This window comes from Hyperoodon ampullatus (assembly GCF_949752795.1).
Source record: "Hyperoodon ampullatus genome assembly, chromosome: 13".
NCBI classification, from domain to species: domain Eukaryota; kingdom Metazoa; phylum Chordata; class Mammalia; order Artiodactyla; family Ziphiidae; genus Hyperoodon; species Hyperoodon ampullatus.
In genome coordinates this window covers 23,542,610-23,554,767 of record NC_136926.1, presented here as the reverse complement: position 1 = coordinate 23,554,767, position 12,158 = coordinate 23,542,610, and the positions used below count along the sequence as shown (strand labels likewise).

At 45.2% G+C, this 12,158-nt stretch overlaps 1 protein-coding gene across 9 annotated transcripts in view; it reads right to left on the bottom strand.

Moving 5' to 3' along the window:
* Positions 1–12,158, bottom strand: part of NF2 (NF2, moesin-ezrin-radixin like (MERLIN) tumor suppressor) — a gene marked incomplete at both ends in the record, with an annotated part of 77,191 nt that overhangs the window by 16,486 nt on the left and 48,547 nt on the right. For 6 of the 9 annotated variants that reach the window (XM_079717422.1, XM_079717426.1, XM_079717423.1 and 3 more), the window contains 4 exons: positions 176–298; positions 2,853–2,966; positions 4,870–4,944; positions 9,803–9,937. The exons of 1 other annotated variant lie outside the window; for it this stretch is intronic. In XM_079717422.1, the coding sequence (XP_079573548.1) occupies positions 176–298; positions 2,853–2,966; positions 4,870–4,944; positions 9,803–9,937 (447 nt within the window). The remainder of the gene's footprint in view (positions 1–175; positions 299–2,852; positions 2,967–4,869; positions 4,945–9,802; positions 9,938–12,158) is intronic. 2 more of the 9 variants (XM_079717425.1, XM_079717427.1) reach the window with 1 other exon arrangement.

Genomic DNA, 12,158 nt, shown 5'->3' with positions numbered 1-12,158 from the left:
GGAGGTTGAACTCAATCTAAATCTGCCCCTGGAAACACAGGCAGAGAGGAAGACAATAATTTTTTTAAGCCAAAATGTCAAAGTAAATGTGGCTAATCCGTGGTCCTTGGGGGCCTAACTTCAGAGCCAGAGGGAGTCTGAGTAGCCTCCCAGGACCCAGCCCCTTGGAAGTCACCAGGGCTTCGTTGGCCATCGTCGCCTCTTCCTTCATCTGCAGCAGCCTCCTCTCCAGTTCGTCCCTCGTGCGTTCAGCCTCCTCCCTCATCTGCTTCTCTCGAGCGAGGCGCTGCCTCTCCATCTGGGGGGAATGAGCAGCCTCTGGTCACAGGGCCCATGACCTGCTGTGCCATAGATCTGAGGACAGCCAGTGCCCAGGGTCTCCCCTCTGGGGACCCTTTTCTTCCCTGGACTTTAGGTACCAGTGTCGTTCTCCTCGCCCACCACCCTCCATCCTTCTAAACCAGCTGTAGAGTAGAAAGCCATGCTCCTTGAAAAATCATCTAGTTGTAAATGAACAAACAGCAGAACACGGAGCCAGTCTCCACCTGGACGTAGGGGTGCATCCGTACACGCTGGGTATGGAAACAGCTACCTGGCCAACGTGCCTGAGACCCCAGTGGCTCTGCCCTGCAGCTGACAGGACACAATGCAGGCTCCTTCTCCCCAAGGGGCAGCTCCAGAGATAGACCACGTGTCCCTCTCCACCACCGTGAGCCACCGTGCCAATTCTTATCCACACGACCCCTCTCACACCTCTAATCTCATCAACAGTAGCTCCACTCTTGCCTCTGACCCTCGGAGAAGATGGAACCATCCGTGTGATGCATCAATAGCTCACACATCGTATTTCACAGCAGGAGGCGGCAGCAGCCAGGCACAGACCCCCACAGCCTCAAGCGAAAGCAACTCCTGAGCCAGGCCTGCGACAGGAGGGAGCTCGGGGGGAGGAGTGGGGACGCGGCCCTGATCCTTAGGGCACCAGCACTAAGCTGCTGGCGCCTCCCTTGCCTTCTGGATCACTGTATTAATTGGGCCACATGCCGAGCTTAATAAGGGGAACAAGCAGAGGACAAGTGCTATTCTCTGTGATCCTAGGCCTCTAGCTGAGTTCAGAAAGCAGGAGCCAGAAGTGACCACTGCACTATTTTCTTCCTTAAATAATTAAAGCACATTTAATTACTTCTTGCTTCAATCTTCTCCCAAACACAAGATTTTTAAGATTGCTGCTTTTTCTAAATAGTAAGTCAAAAAAATGCATTGGGCCTCGAAGGAATAATGCAAAGACAAGCAATAAAATACAGTAAATTTTTCTCCAGTTTTCCTCTTGCAGGTCAATGAAAAGCTTGGCCGATTTGTTCTCTAATTTCCGTCATATTACAATTCCCATTAGGTGGATGACTAGATCCCCATTATCCTCCACTTGAAAAAAAGTCTACAATCCCCTTCTGCTCTCAGCATTGCACCCTCCCTGAGACTTCCACCCCAATCATAAGGGACCTCCTGTTTGTAAAGCGGTTTCAGCTCACAAAGACCTTCAGGTACAGTGTGTCCTCTGATCTGAGACACAGAAGAGAGATACTTAGCTCCACCTGACAGATAAGAAAACCGAGATCTGGAAGCTAAGTCAATCACTAGGGTCACATACTAAGCTTCACATCTGGCTCCAAGGTCAATGCCTATACTGCTGGGCCATGGAGCCCCTGACCTGTGGGTGCCAGATGCCAGGAACGTGCATCTGCCATCCTACAGGCAGTGCAGGTCCAGGGGTGTGTTCAGGCTACTCTCTGCACAGCCTGGAGGCTTACACGCTCCTTGCCGTGATCAGATCTCTCACTTCTAAGCTTTCCTCTGCTGATAAAGAGGTCAGAGAGGGCTCTCTTAAAGTTGCCACTATGACCCTGTGCTGGCCCAGGAGCATTTCTTTGTCCAGCAAAACCCATTCCACTGCCCCCCACCCCACCCCAAAGCATCCCGAAGAGTACATCTGTGGCCTGCCATCTCAGAGAGCAAAGAGACGGAGCCGAGAGCACAGAGACGGAGCCGAGAGCACAATGGATCAAACTGGGCATTTCATTCTAAATCTCAGGGCCGGGAGCCAGCTTCGTCGGAGGACCCAAATTAGAGAGCTGCACACAGACTAATTATTACCCCTCCAAGCCTGCAAGTCCTAAGGGCAGCCGATTGCAGCTGCTGCTACTCTGTCTAGTAGTTCATCCAAAGCCATGATTGATATTCTCAGCAGCAGGGCTCAGATTAGCTCTGTGGATTGCGGTGAGTCAAAAAGGTCTAAGAGTAGGAAACAATGATGCAGATCGTCCAGGCTGCTGATAACGTGCTCCTGCCACCTCTCGCTGTGGGCGATGTGCCGCCTGGGCTGACCTGCAATGGGGAAGTGCGGCTGGAGTCTAATTCCAGCAGTGGGCGCAGAGATGCCGCCCTGCATTCCATCACCATCTAATTAGAAAAGGAGAAGTCTGGGCACAGGAGACAGGCAGGCAGAAAGAATGAAAGCTTAGCTGCATGGACGATGGATGGATGGATGGATGGATGGGTGGATAGGTGGGTGGATACATGTGGGCTTGGCTATCTCTGCCCACAACGTGCATTAATCACACTTCACTCAATTCACTGGAGAAATAACTAGGGATGTGTCTTTGAGTTATGCTGTTAGAGTTTATTCCTCATTTCCAGAGCTGACGTCCCACCATCAGTTATTCATCAGCCAAAAAGACCCAACAGGAATAAAATAAGAGTAGGCAGATCCGTGCTCAAAGGACTCCTATGAGCCCAGACCACTCCTTACCTCCTGGCCGAATCCACCACCAGGAGACAATGGCAGTTCACCTGCTCACCTGCTTTCTGGCCTTCTCCTCCCTGGCCTGAGCTTTCATCTGCTGAACTTCCAAAGAATCGGCCTTCCTCCTCCTCATAAACAGGTCATGGTTCCCGATACAAAGCTGGAGAATCTGTGCGATGAAAGCAGGAGAAATGTTATACCCACACGTTGACTCCACTGAGACAGCACAGCAGCTACAGCATCTTGGTCCAAGGGCTCTTGTGGGGAACCTGAGAGAAGGTATGGAGGGAAACACCATCCTCCCTGTGGCCTCCAGGCCTCAGCTCTGGAGACAATCACAGTGAAGAGAGGAAGGGGCGCCATTTAGCTTGTCTTCTGATGCCCCTCACTCTGTGGAGTCAGGGCGTGGGTCTGCAGACCAGGGAAGATGACGGGAAAGCTTGTTCAACAGGCAGGGCTGGGACGACAGGTCATTTGTGGGAAAAAAGTAAGTTGGATTCCCCCACCTCCACCACATGCAAAACTCGACTCCAGGGCTTCCCTGGTGGAGCAGTGGTTGAGAGTCCGCCTGCCGATGCAGGGGAGACGGGTTCGTGCCCCGGTCTGGGAAGATCCCACATGCCGTGGAGCGGCTGGGCCCGTGAGCCATGGCCGCTGGGTCTGTGCGTCCGGAGCCTGTGCTCCGCAGCGGGAGAGGCCACAGCAGTGAGAGGCCCGCATACCGCAAACAAACAAACAAACAAAAAAACAAACAAACAAAACTCAACTCCAGAGGAATTAATGCCTTAAGTGCAATGATCAAGCCCTGGAAATTCTTAGAAGAGATCATAGAAGAATATCTTGATGGTCACAGGATAAGGAAAGATGTCAAGCAAGACACAAAAAGCACAAATAGTTAAGGAAAAGATGTATGCATTTATCCACATTAAAATTTGCTAAGACATACAAAAAAAGAGGAAAAATAAGACACAAACTGGGAGAAGAGATGACCAATAAAGAAAACAAACAACCCAAAAGAAAAACAGCCAAACGACAAGAAACAAGTTTGACAAAAGAGACAATGAGACTGGCCAATAAATATACAAAAAGATATTCAACCTCGTTAGTAAATATAAAGATGCAAATTAATATGACACTGAGATACCATTTTAAATGCACAAGATTGGCAAAAATTTTTAAAGGCTAATAACACAATTGCTGAGGATATAGGATATAAGGCAAAGTCTCACCCAGGGCTGTTGGATCTGTACATTAATTCACCTTCTTTGGAAAACAACGTGACATAACCTTGAATTTGGACATATACCACATGCAGGGCTATGTGAAGACACTCTCTAGACTCCAGGGAAGCGATTGCCCATGCACACCAGCGGGCAGACACAAGATGCAGAAAGCACTTAATTGTCCATTAACAGGAGAACGGAGAAAAAAATATATATATATATATATATTTTTTTTAACAGAATATATAATGGAATACTATACAGCAGTGAAATGAAAGGACCATATCTTTGAGCATCAACACAGATAAATCTCAAAACATAATGTGTAAAAAAGGCATGTGACAGAAGAACACAGTTGATAGCATATATATAAATTTCAAAAACATACATAACTTGCCGTGTACGAACTAAAGTTCTGATGAAAAGCAGGGGGATATTAAGCACACAGCTGAGAATGGTGGTCACCCTTGAGGAGAGGGGGGCAGCAGGGTGCTAATGCAAGGGCGGTTCCACAGTGTTGGGAGTGTGCTATTTCTTAAAGCTTGGTGGTGGGTAGGTAGCTGTTTATTCCTGTTGTTCTTTATACCCCATGTATACATTATACATATCCTTTCATATATGTGAAGTACTTCAATAAAAATAACTTTTAGAAATTCCTCCTCACAAAATGTAGGTTTGACTCTTTAGGTTAAGCTAAAGAGAAATCTTTCAAGGCTGATCAGAGAAGCACGTACCAAGTGAGTTATCATTCTACACCTCACAACATGTCACTCTGATACTGGTTCAAAAACGGCTTTCAGTTTCACAGAAAAACTACAGTCTGTAACAAAAACCAGGATCTCAACTTACCAGCTTATTAACACGAAGCTTTGAGGAGTTAAATTTGAAGACATCAATTTTCTTATCCAATGGCTTAATAGTAAACTGAAAGGAAAAAGCAGAAAACAGTTTCAGTCTGATAGCCTAGAACATTGCCACCAACTGGGAAATTCCACAAAAGCAGCAAACCCCCTGGCAAAGATCCAGCACGGGGCCATGCCTTGTCCTGGCTTCATGGTGCCCAGGAAGTTCAGGATCCTGGAAGCTGGGTTCTCGGCACCATCTTAGGCTTGGAAATCTGAAATACAAACCCTTGACGGGCCCAACTTTGAGGCCAACACTGGGAGGGCCGCCGCAGAGGCAGCCCTGCCTACAGGAGGCTCACCACCTGGCTGGAACTAGACCAACAAGAGTCAAATACTCAAGAGATTACATCACGTGTTAGTGCCTCATTGGGTGGCACAAATCACAAATCCTCAGGGTAGGATGGACATAAGCTGGTCTTAGACAAAGAATATGACAGAGAAGCTAAAAGGTAGGATGGAGGGGCATTCTGGACAGGGCAAGCAATAGAAATAAGGCAGAGATGGGGAAATGAGCAGTGTTAGTGTGTGTGTGTGTGTGTGTGTGTGTGTGTGTGTGTGTCATTATTAACTCTTTGATGACTAAGATAAAACCATGGGTTTAGACTGGGAGGAAGGCAGGAGTGGGGGCTGGTGAGGTGGGCTGGGGATGGGCAGTCAGAAGGGCTTAGATTTGATGCGACTGCATACAGGGCGTCACCCCAGATTTCCAAACATGGGGATGGTTTGATGAAAGCTGTTAATAGAAAGAATACGGTTAAAGAGTGACAAAGAATGGACTGTAGTAGAAAAGGAAAATACTAAAAAAATCAAAGGAGAGAGAAAGAGGAATGCTATGGATGGGCGGGTGGGAGGGTGGGTAGCTTAGTAGGAGAACCCAGGGCCAGACTACCAGGCAGGGTCGAATATAAAGAAAAAATGGCAACTGTTGTTCTCACTCATTCCTGATGAGACTGGGCAGATCCTAGATTTCAAAGATGCACTTTATTTATTTTATTTTTTTTTATTTTTAACATCTTTATTGGAGTATAATTGCTTTACAATGGTGTGTTAGTTTCTGCTTTATAACAAAGTGAATCAGCTATACGTATACATATATCTCCATATCTCCTTCCTCTTGCGTCTCCCTCCCACCCCTCTAGGTGGTCACAAAGCACAGAGCTGATCTCCCTGTGCTATGCGGCTGCTTCCCACTAGCTATCTATTTTACATTTGGTAGTGTATATATGTCCATGCCACTCTCTCACTTCGTCCCAGCTTACCCTTCCCCCTCCCCGTGTCCTCAAGTCCATTCTTTACGTCTGCGTCTTTATTCCTGTCCTGCCCCTAGGCTCTTCAGAACTTTTTTTTTTTCTTTTTTAGATTCCATATATATGTGTTAGCATACAGTATTTGTTTTTCTCTTTCTGACTTATTTCACTCTGTATGACAGACTCTAGGTCCATCCACCACACTACAAATAACTCAATTTCGTTTCTTTTTATGGCTGAGTAATATTCCATTGTATATATGTGCCACATCTTCTTTATCCATTCATCTGTCGATGGACACTTCAGTTGCTTCCATGTCCTCGCTATTGTAAATAGAGCTGCAATGAACATTGTGGCATATGACTCTTTTTGAATTATGGTTTTCTCAGGGTATATGCCCAGTAGTGGGATTGCTGGGTCGTATGGTAGTTCTATTTTTAGTTTTTGAAGGAACCTCCATACTGTTCTCCATAGTGGCTGTATCAATTTACATTCCCACCAACAGTGCAAGTGGGTTCCCTTTTCTCCACACCCTCTCCAGCATTTATTGTTTGCAGATTTTTTGATGATGGCCATTCTAACTGGTGTGAGGTGATGCCTCATTGTAGTTTTCATTTGCATTTCTCTAATGATTAGTGATGTTGAGCATCCTTTCATGTGTTTGTTGGCAATCTGTATATCTTCTTTGGAGAAATGTCAATTTAGGTCCTCTGCCCATTTTTGGATTGGGTTGTTTGTTTTTTTGATATTGAGCTGCTTGTAAATTTTGGAGATTAATCCTTTGTCAGTTGCTTCATTTGCAAATATTTTCTCCCATTCCGAGGGTTGCCTTTTCATCTTATGTTTTCCTTTGCTGTGCAAAAGCTTTTATGTTTCATTAGGTCCCATTTGTTTATTTTTGTTTTTATTTCCATTTCTCTAGGAGATGGGTCAAAAAGGATCTTGCTGTGATTTATGTCATAGACAAAGATGCACTTTAAACATGAATATCCACTCCCAAGAAAGACTTGCTAAGCAGATTAAGTCGTTTAGGAAGATCTATTCTTGGGCATTTCTTTCACATGCTATATTGTCCAACAAGGGGTTAGCACACAGAGGACAGAAAAATGGTCCTTTCTTTCGCTTTTGGTCAAGTGAACTTAGAAGCAGTATTGCTCTTGTGTAGGCTGCCATTTATGAATTTCGTGAGCTTATTTGTGGCCTTGCTATCAAAGCCCAGAGCTGTCAGTGGGAAACCTCAAGGAGTGGGGAAACCACAGGCTCTGTGCCACGCCAGGGCGTGCACACAGAATCAATGGCTCACTTAAAATAAACCAGCACTTCTGTTATGACAGCATAGTTGTTGTATATAACGACCAAGATTACTTCTCATCATGTCAAGTCAGCTTGGGGCCCTTGCACTGTGCGAGTTACTGACGTGATAGAACTCGGGGGCGCCTTGCCCCGGGAGAGGGAATATTAGTTTACTGTGTCGAGCCATCGCACTAGGGGAGACTTCACTCCTTGGCTTCCGTGAAGGATGAGTGTTTTGGGAGCCTTTAGCACGCGAAGTTGTGGATGTGCAGTAAATAGACTTTATGAAATTAGAGGTGAAAAACTACCAGCACACCTACTGCTTTAAGTCACGTAGAACTTTCAGTTTAAGTGCTTTAAAAAAGAAATACCTAAATGCTCATCTCCTGGGCTACTTACAAAAATCTGAGAAGCCAAAATGTTTTGAATTAAGAAGCTCAATTTGTCTCATCAAGTATGGCCGAGTGGATCTCAACCACATACTGGCAACCGGGGGCCTGGTGCTCCTTTCCTCGAGTTGCTACACGAGGAAAGAGAAAGCAGGAAACCTGCATGGGGTGGAGGCTCTGCAGGCAGCCATGTGGGCCGTCTCTGTTACTCACTCCACGCCCAGGCCTGCCTTCCTCAGCCCGGTGCAGAGTCTCAGGGCCTGTCCTCTGTGCTTCTCTGGAAACTCGGGGGATGTGGCTTCTGCTATTCCTCTCACCAGACACACACAGGTCACCTGATCCCTCTGCATCTCCGCTTCCTGAGGTGACACAGAGCAACCAGAACACAGCCCTATTCTCACAGCAGTGTTCTTGTAAAGACTGAATCAGAGCCAGGGCAAAGCTTCTGGCAGGTGGAAAAGCACCATATCATCACCACCTCTGTCACCAGCTGCTCACACTGAGGTTATGTATCACGGCAGTTGAGTCACTATTTGACTATAACTTCCCTGAGGGCTGAGACTGCATTCTCTACATCTTTGTTTCTCCCACAAAACCTAACACAAAGAAGATGCTCAAAAACTCCCTTAAAATTAACAATGAATGTGGTTACCAAAGGGGAAAGGGTGGGGGAGGGGATAAATTGGGAGACTGGGACTGACATATACACACTACTATATATAAAATAGATAACTAATAAGAACCTACTGTATAGCACAGGGAACTCTACTCAATACTCTGTAATGACCTATATGGGAAAAGAATCTAAAAAAGAGTGGATATATGTATATGTGTAACTGATTCACTTTGCTGTACAGCAGAAACTAACACAACATTGTAAAGCAACTATACTCCAATTAAACATTAATTTAAAAAATTAACAAAGAATGAATGAATATAGGATTACAGCATTAGGGAAAAGTCACAATCCTATATAGTAATATTTGAATTCTAAGTTAGAGTGCTCATTTGAGTTATTCAAACTTAATTTTTCTTGAATTATTGTAAGCAAGTTGGCCTGATATCCTTTATATCACTGCTGATATGTATATATTATGTATACAATATTTATATATATAATACATATACATTCATATACATGTTATGGAGAGGTGTGTGTGTGTGTGTGTGTATATATATACATATCTCTGTATCGCATGAATCAAGCACTGGACACAGAGAGAGGGTTTAATTTACACTGCATTTAAAATACAAAGAGAGGGGCTTCCCTGGTGGTGCAGTTGTTAAGAATCCACCTGCCAATGCAGGGTACATGGGTTTGATCCCTGGTCTGGGAAGATCCCACATGCTGCAGAGCAACTAAGCCCGTGTGCCACAGCTACTGACCCTGCGCTCTGGAGTCAGCAAGCCACAACTACTGAGCCCACGTGCCACAACTACTGAAGCCCGCGCGCCTAGAGCCCGTGCTCCGCAACAGGAGAAGCCACCACAATGAGAAGCCTGTGCACCACAACGAACAGTAGCCCCCTCTTGCCGCAACTAGAGAAAGCCCGCGCACAGCAACTAAGACCCACATGGCCAAAAATAAAAATAAATTAAATAAATTTGTTTAAAAAAAAAAAGAGAATTCTCACCAGAAATAGAAAGCCAAGTAATAAGAAAGGGTTACTTTCTGGTTTGTTTACTGTTCTCCGGGGTTTAGTCCTGACAGTTGAGCTTCCCAGCCTCTCATTAGTCAGCAGAGGGGTTTAGTGATGCTGTTTGAAAATAGGATGCCAGTACTGTTCTGTAAATACTATAAAGATCAACAAGCAAAAACCCAAAGCCTGGGAATTAAAGGATCTTGCTGTTAACAGGGAGCGGTCTGCCTGGGGCCGCTCCAGAAGGAGGAGAGATGGGGAAAAACCTGCTGGGCTGCCAGGGCATCTACAGTGCAGACAGGTCCTACCTCCTTGTCGCTGTACGAGATGTTTCGGATTTCGTTCCACGGGAAGGAGATCTTGGGGGTCAGCCTGTTCTCAGGGTCATAAATGTGAAGCCCCAAAGCATCCACTCCGAGCAGCAGCTCTGTGCCCTTTTTATTCTGTAGATTTGACAAAGAACAGCCACCGTCAGCTCCAGCTGAGGCTCAAGATTTTATTCAACTTCCCAAAGAACCTGGCATAGACCGTTACATGTGACAAGTTTCAACAGGTCCCGACAGAAGTCACTGTTGTCTTAGAACCCAGGGGGCCTCCAGCTTCCTGAACTGGGACAGGTGGAGGCAAAATGATACTGTTCTTGTGACTCATGTGTCCCACAGAAGGATCACTGAGGGCTCCTGTCACTGGCTCGATGGCTAAAGTAGAGGTAATCGAAACATTGTTACCGCTAATTAAATAACTGGCTTATCATAGATGTAGAATAAAAACTTGTAGGATTAAACACCTCTTATGTTAAAAGAAAAGGTTATTGTACTACCAGAAAGAAAACTCTAAGTGCTGGGATCAGATGGCCTTATTTTACATTAAAATGTTGTTTCAATGTGATAAAGCAAGTATAAAGTGTTAACTGTAGAATCCAGGCTGTGGGTATACATAGGTATGCACTGTAAAAGTCTTCCAACTTTCCAGCATGTTGGAAATTTTTTACTACAAAATATCGGAAAAATATATCAAAATGAATTATATATAAATTGTACCCCAATAAAGTTGTGTAAAAATTTAATTGATAGACTGTACGCAGGCTGTACCTCTGATGGCACTCCGGCCACCAGCCAGGGCACCCATAGGGCAAGCGCCCTGGGCGCCCATGTCACTGACCAGTGTGCACCTGGAGGCCACCTCTTCGGGCTGCAGGCCCATCCCCCTGTGCTGCAGTCCGGTCCCCGTACGGCAGTGGGGGGAATCTCCCCACACTTGACCCCTTGCTGACAACAAGGAAACGGACCCAAGACTCCAGGCCAGGAAAAAGGGTCTGCAAACTGAGAAGGTGCCGGGACTGTGATGAGAAGTACAAGGCTAACAGCAGGCGTCAGGAGGAGGAGTGAGCACTCTGAGATAAATCTTTTACTCCAGCTAACACCTGAAGTCAGATGTGATCACCAAACCAGGAGGGAGAGTCATCTGCTCGTCTGCAGGGCTCTTAAAACCACTGCGTTAACACAAGCGAGGCTTTGTGCTTTAAAAATCTACAGTATGTTTTGGAAAACAGGACGTTTCATTATGTTTCTAGCTTAAGTTTTTTAAAAAAATGGATCGCACCCTCTGCCTCCTATCATGAGGCTCCAACTGTTCTAGAGAATAAACAGAGAAGTGGGGACTCAAGCAGCCCCTTTTAAATTGTTTTAAGCACACGTCTTCCTTAGGTGATGGTGAAATTTCAGGAACTTTAACACAAAGACACTAAAATATCCATTAGCCTCGTCTATCACGCAATACAAGACACACACGCACAAAATAGTATAATTTAGTCTGACTGCTGTAGAAATATTCCCTCATAAGAAGCTGTTTTTGAAGGGTTATAAAACACTAGTTTTCTAGAATGTAGGTGGTGGGGCAAGAGGAGTCATATGGACAAAACCACAGAAATGTGTCAAATGAGTCTGACCTTAAAGAAACCAAACAATTAGCAAATACAAATTAATAAAACTTTAGAAAACAACCTTCGGCGTTATTAGGGAAAATCTTTTAGGCATTTGTATACTATACAAAAATGACATAATTTGTCAGTGTGCCTTATTTCATACAAATGATCCATTAAAAATACGTATTTAGAAAACAAAGTAGAAAGTTATCCCTAGGATATTTTAAATGTGTTTCAATTTACCTAAATTTAATACAAAATTTATGGAAACCCTGAAAAGGAAAGCAAGCCTTAACTATAATGCTGTTTTACTGTCTACTCATCTACAGTTTGGAACCAGCAATGAAATACTTGAGCAAATCGCATGAACTCCTTTGGGAGGAGCTGCGTCCAGCAGCAGAGCCTCAGGAGAAGGATGCTTGAAAGGCCGGACAGGGGCTGAAAACAAACGCTTCTCCGGTGCAGGAGCAGCGGGTTCCCAGAGGACAGTGGACTATTAATGGTCTGCATAGAAAATCAATTAGCCTGCCAGGGAGAGTCCCCACCCAAACAAATCAGTAATCTGTAAAAGCAGCTTTACTCTCCTTGTGTCCTGGGGGAAGAAAGTATTTACAGGTGTTCCCTGTGGACCCGGATCTCACAGAGCCAGAGATAATCAAATGTTACACCAGAGCATTCAGACAGGTTTCTGCCCAGACAGGACCAGGCCCTCCCCGGCTCCACTGATACTTAATTACCTA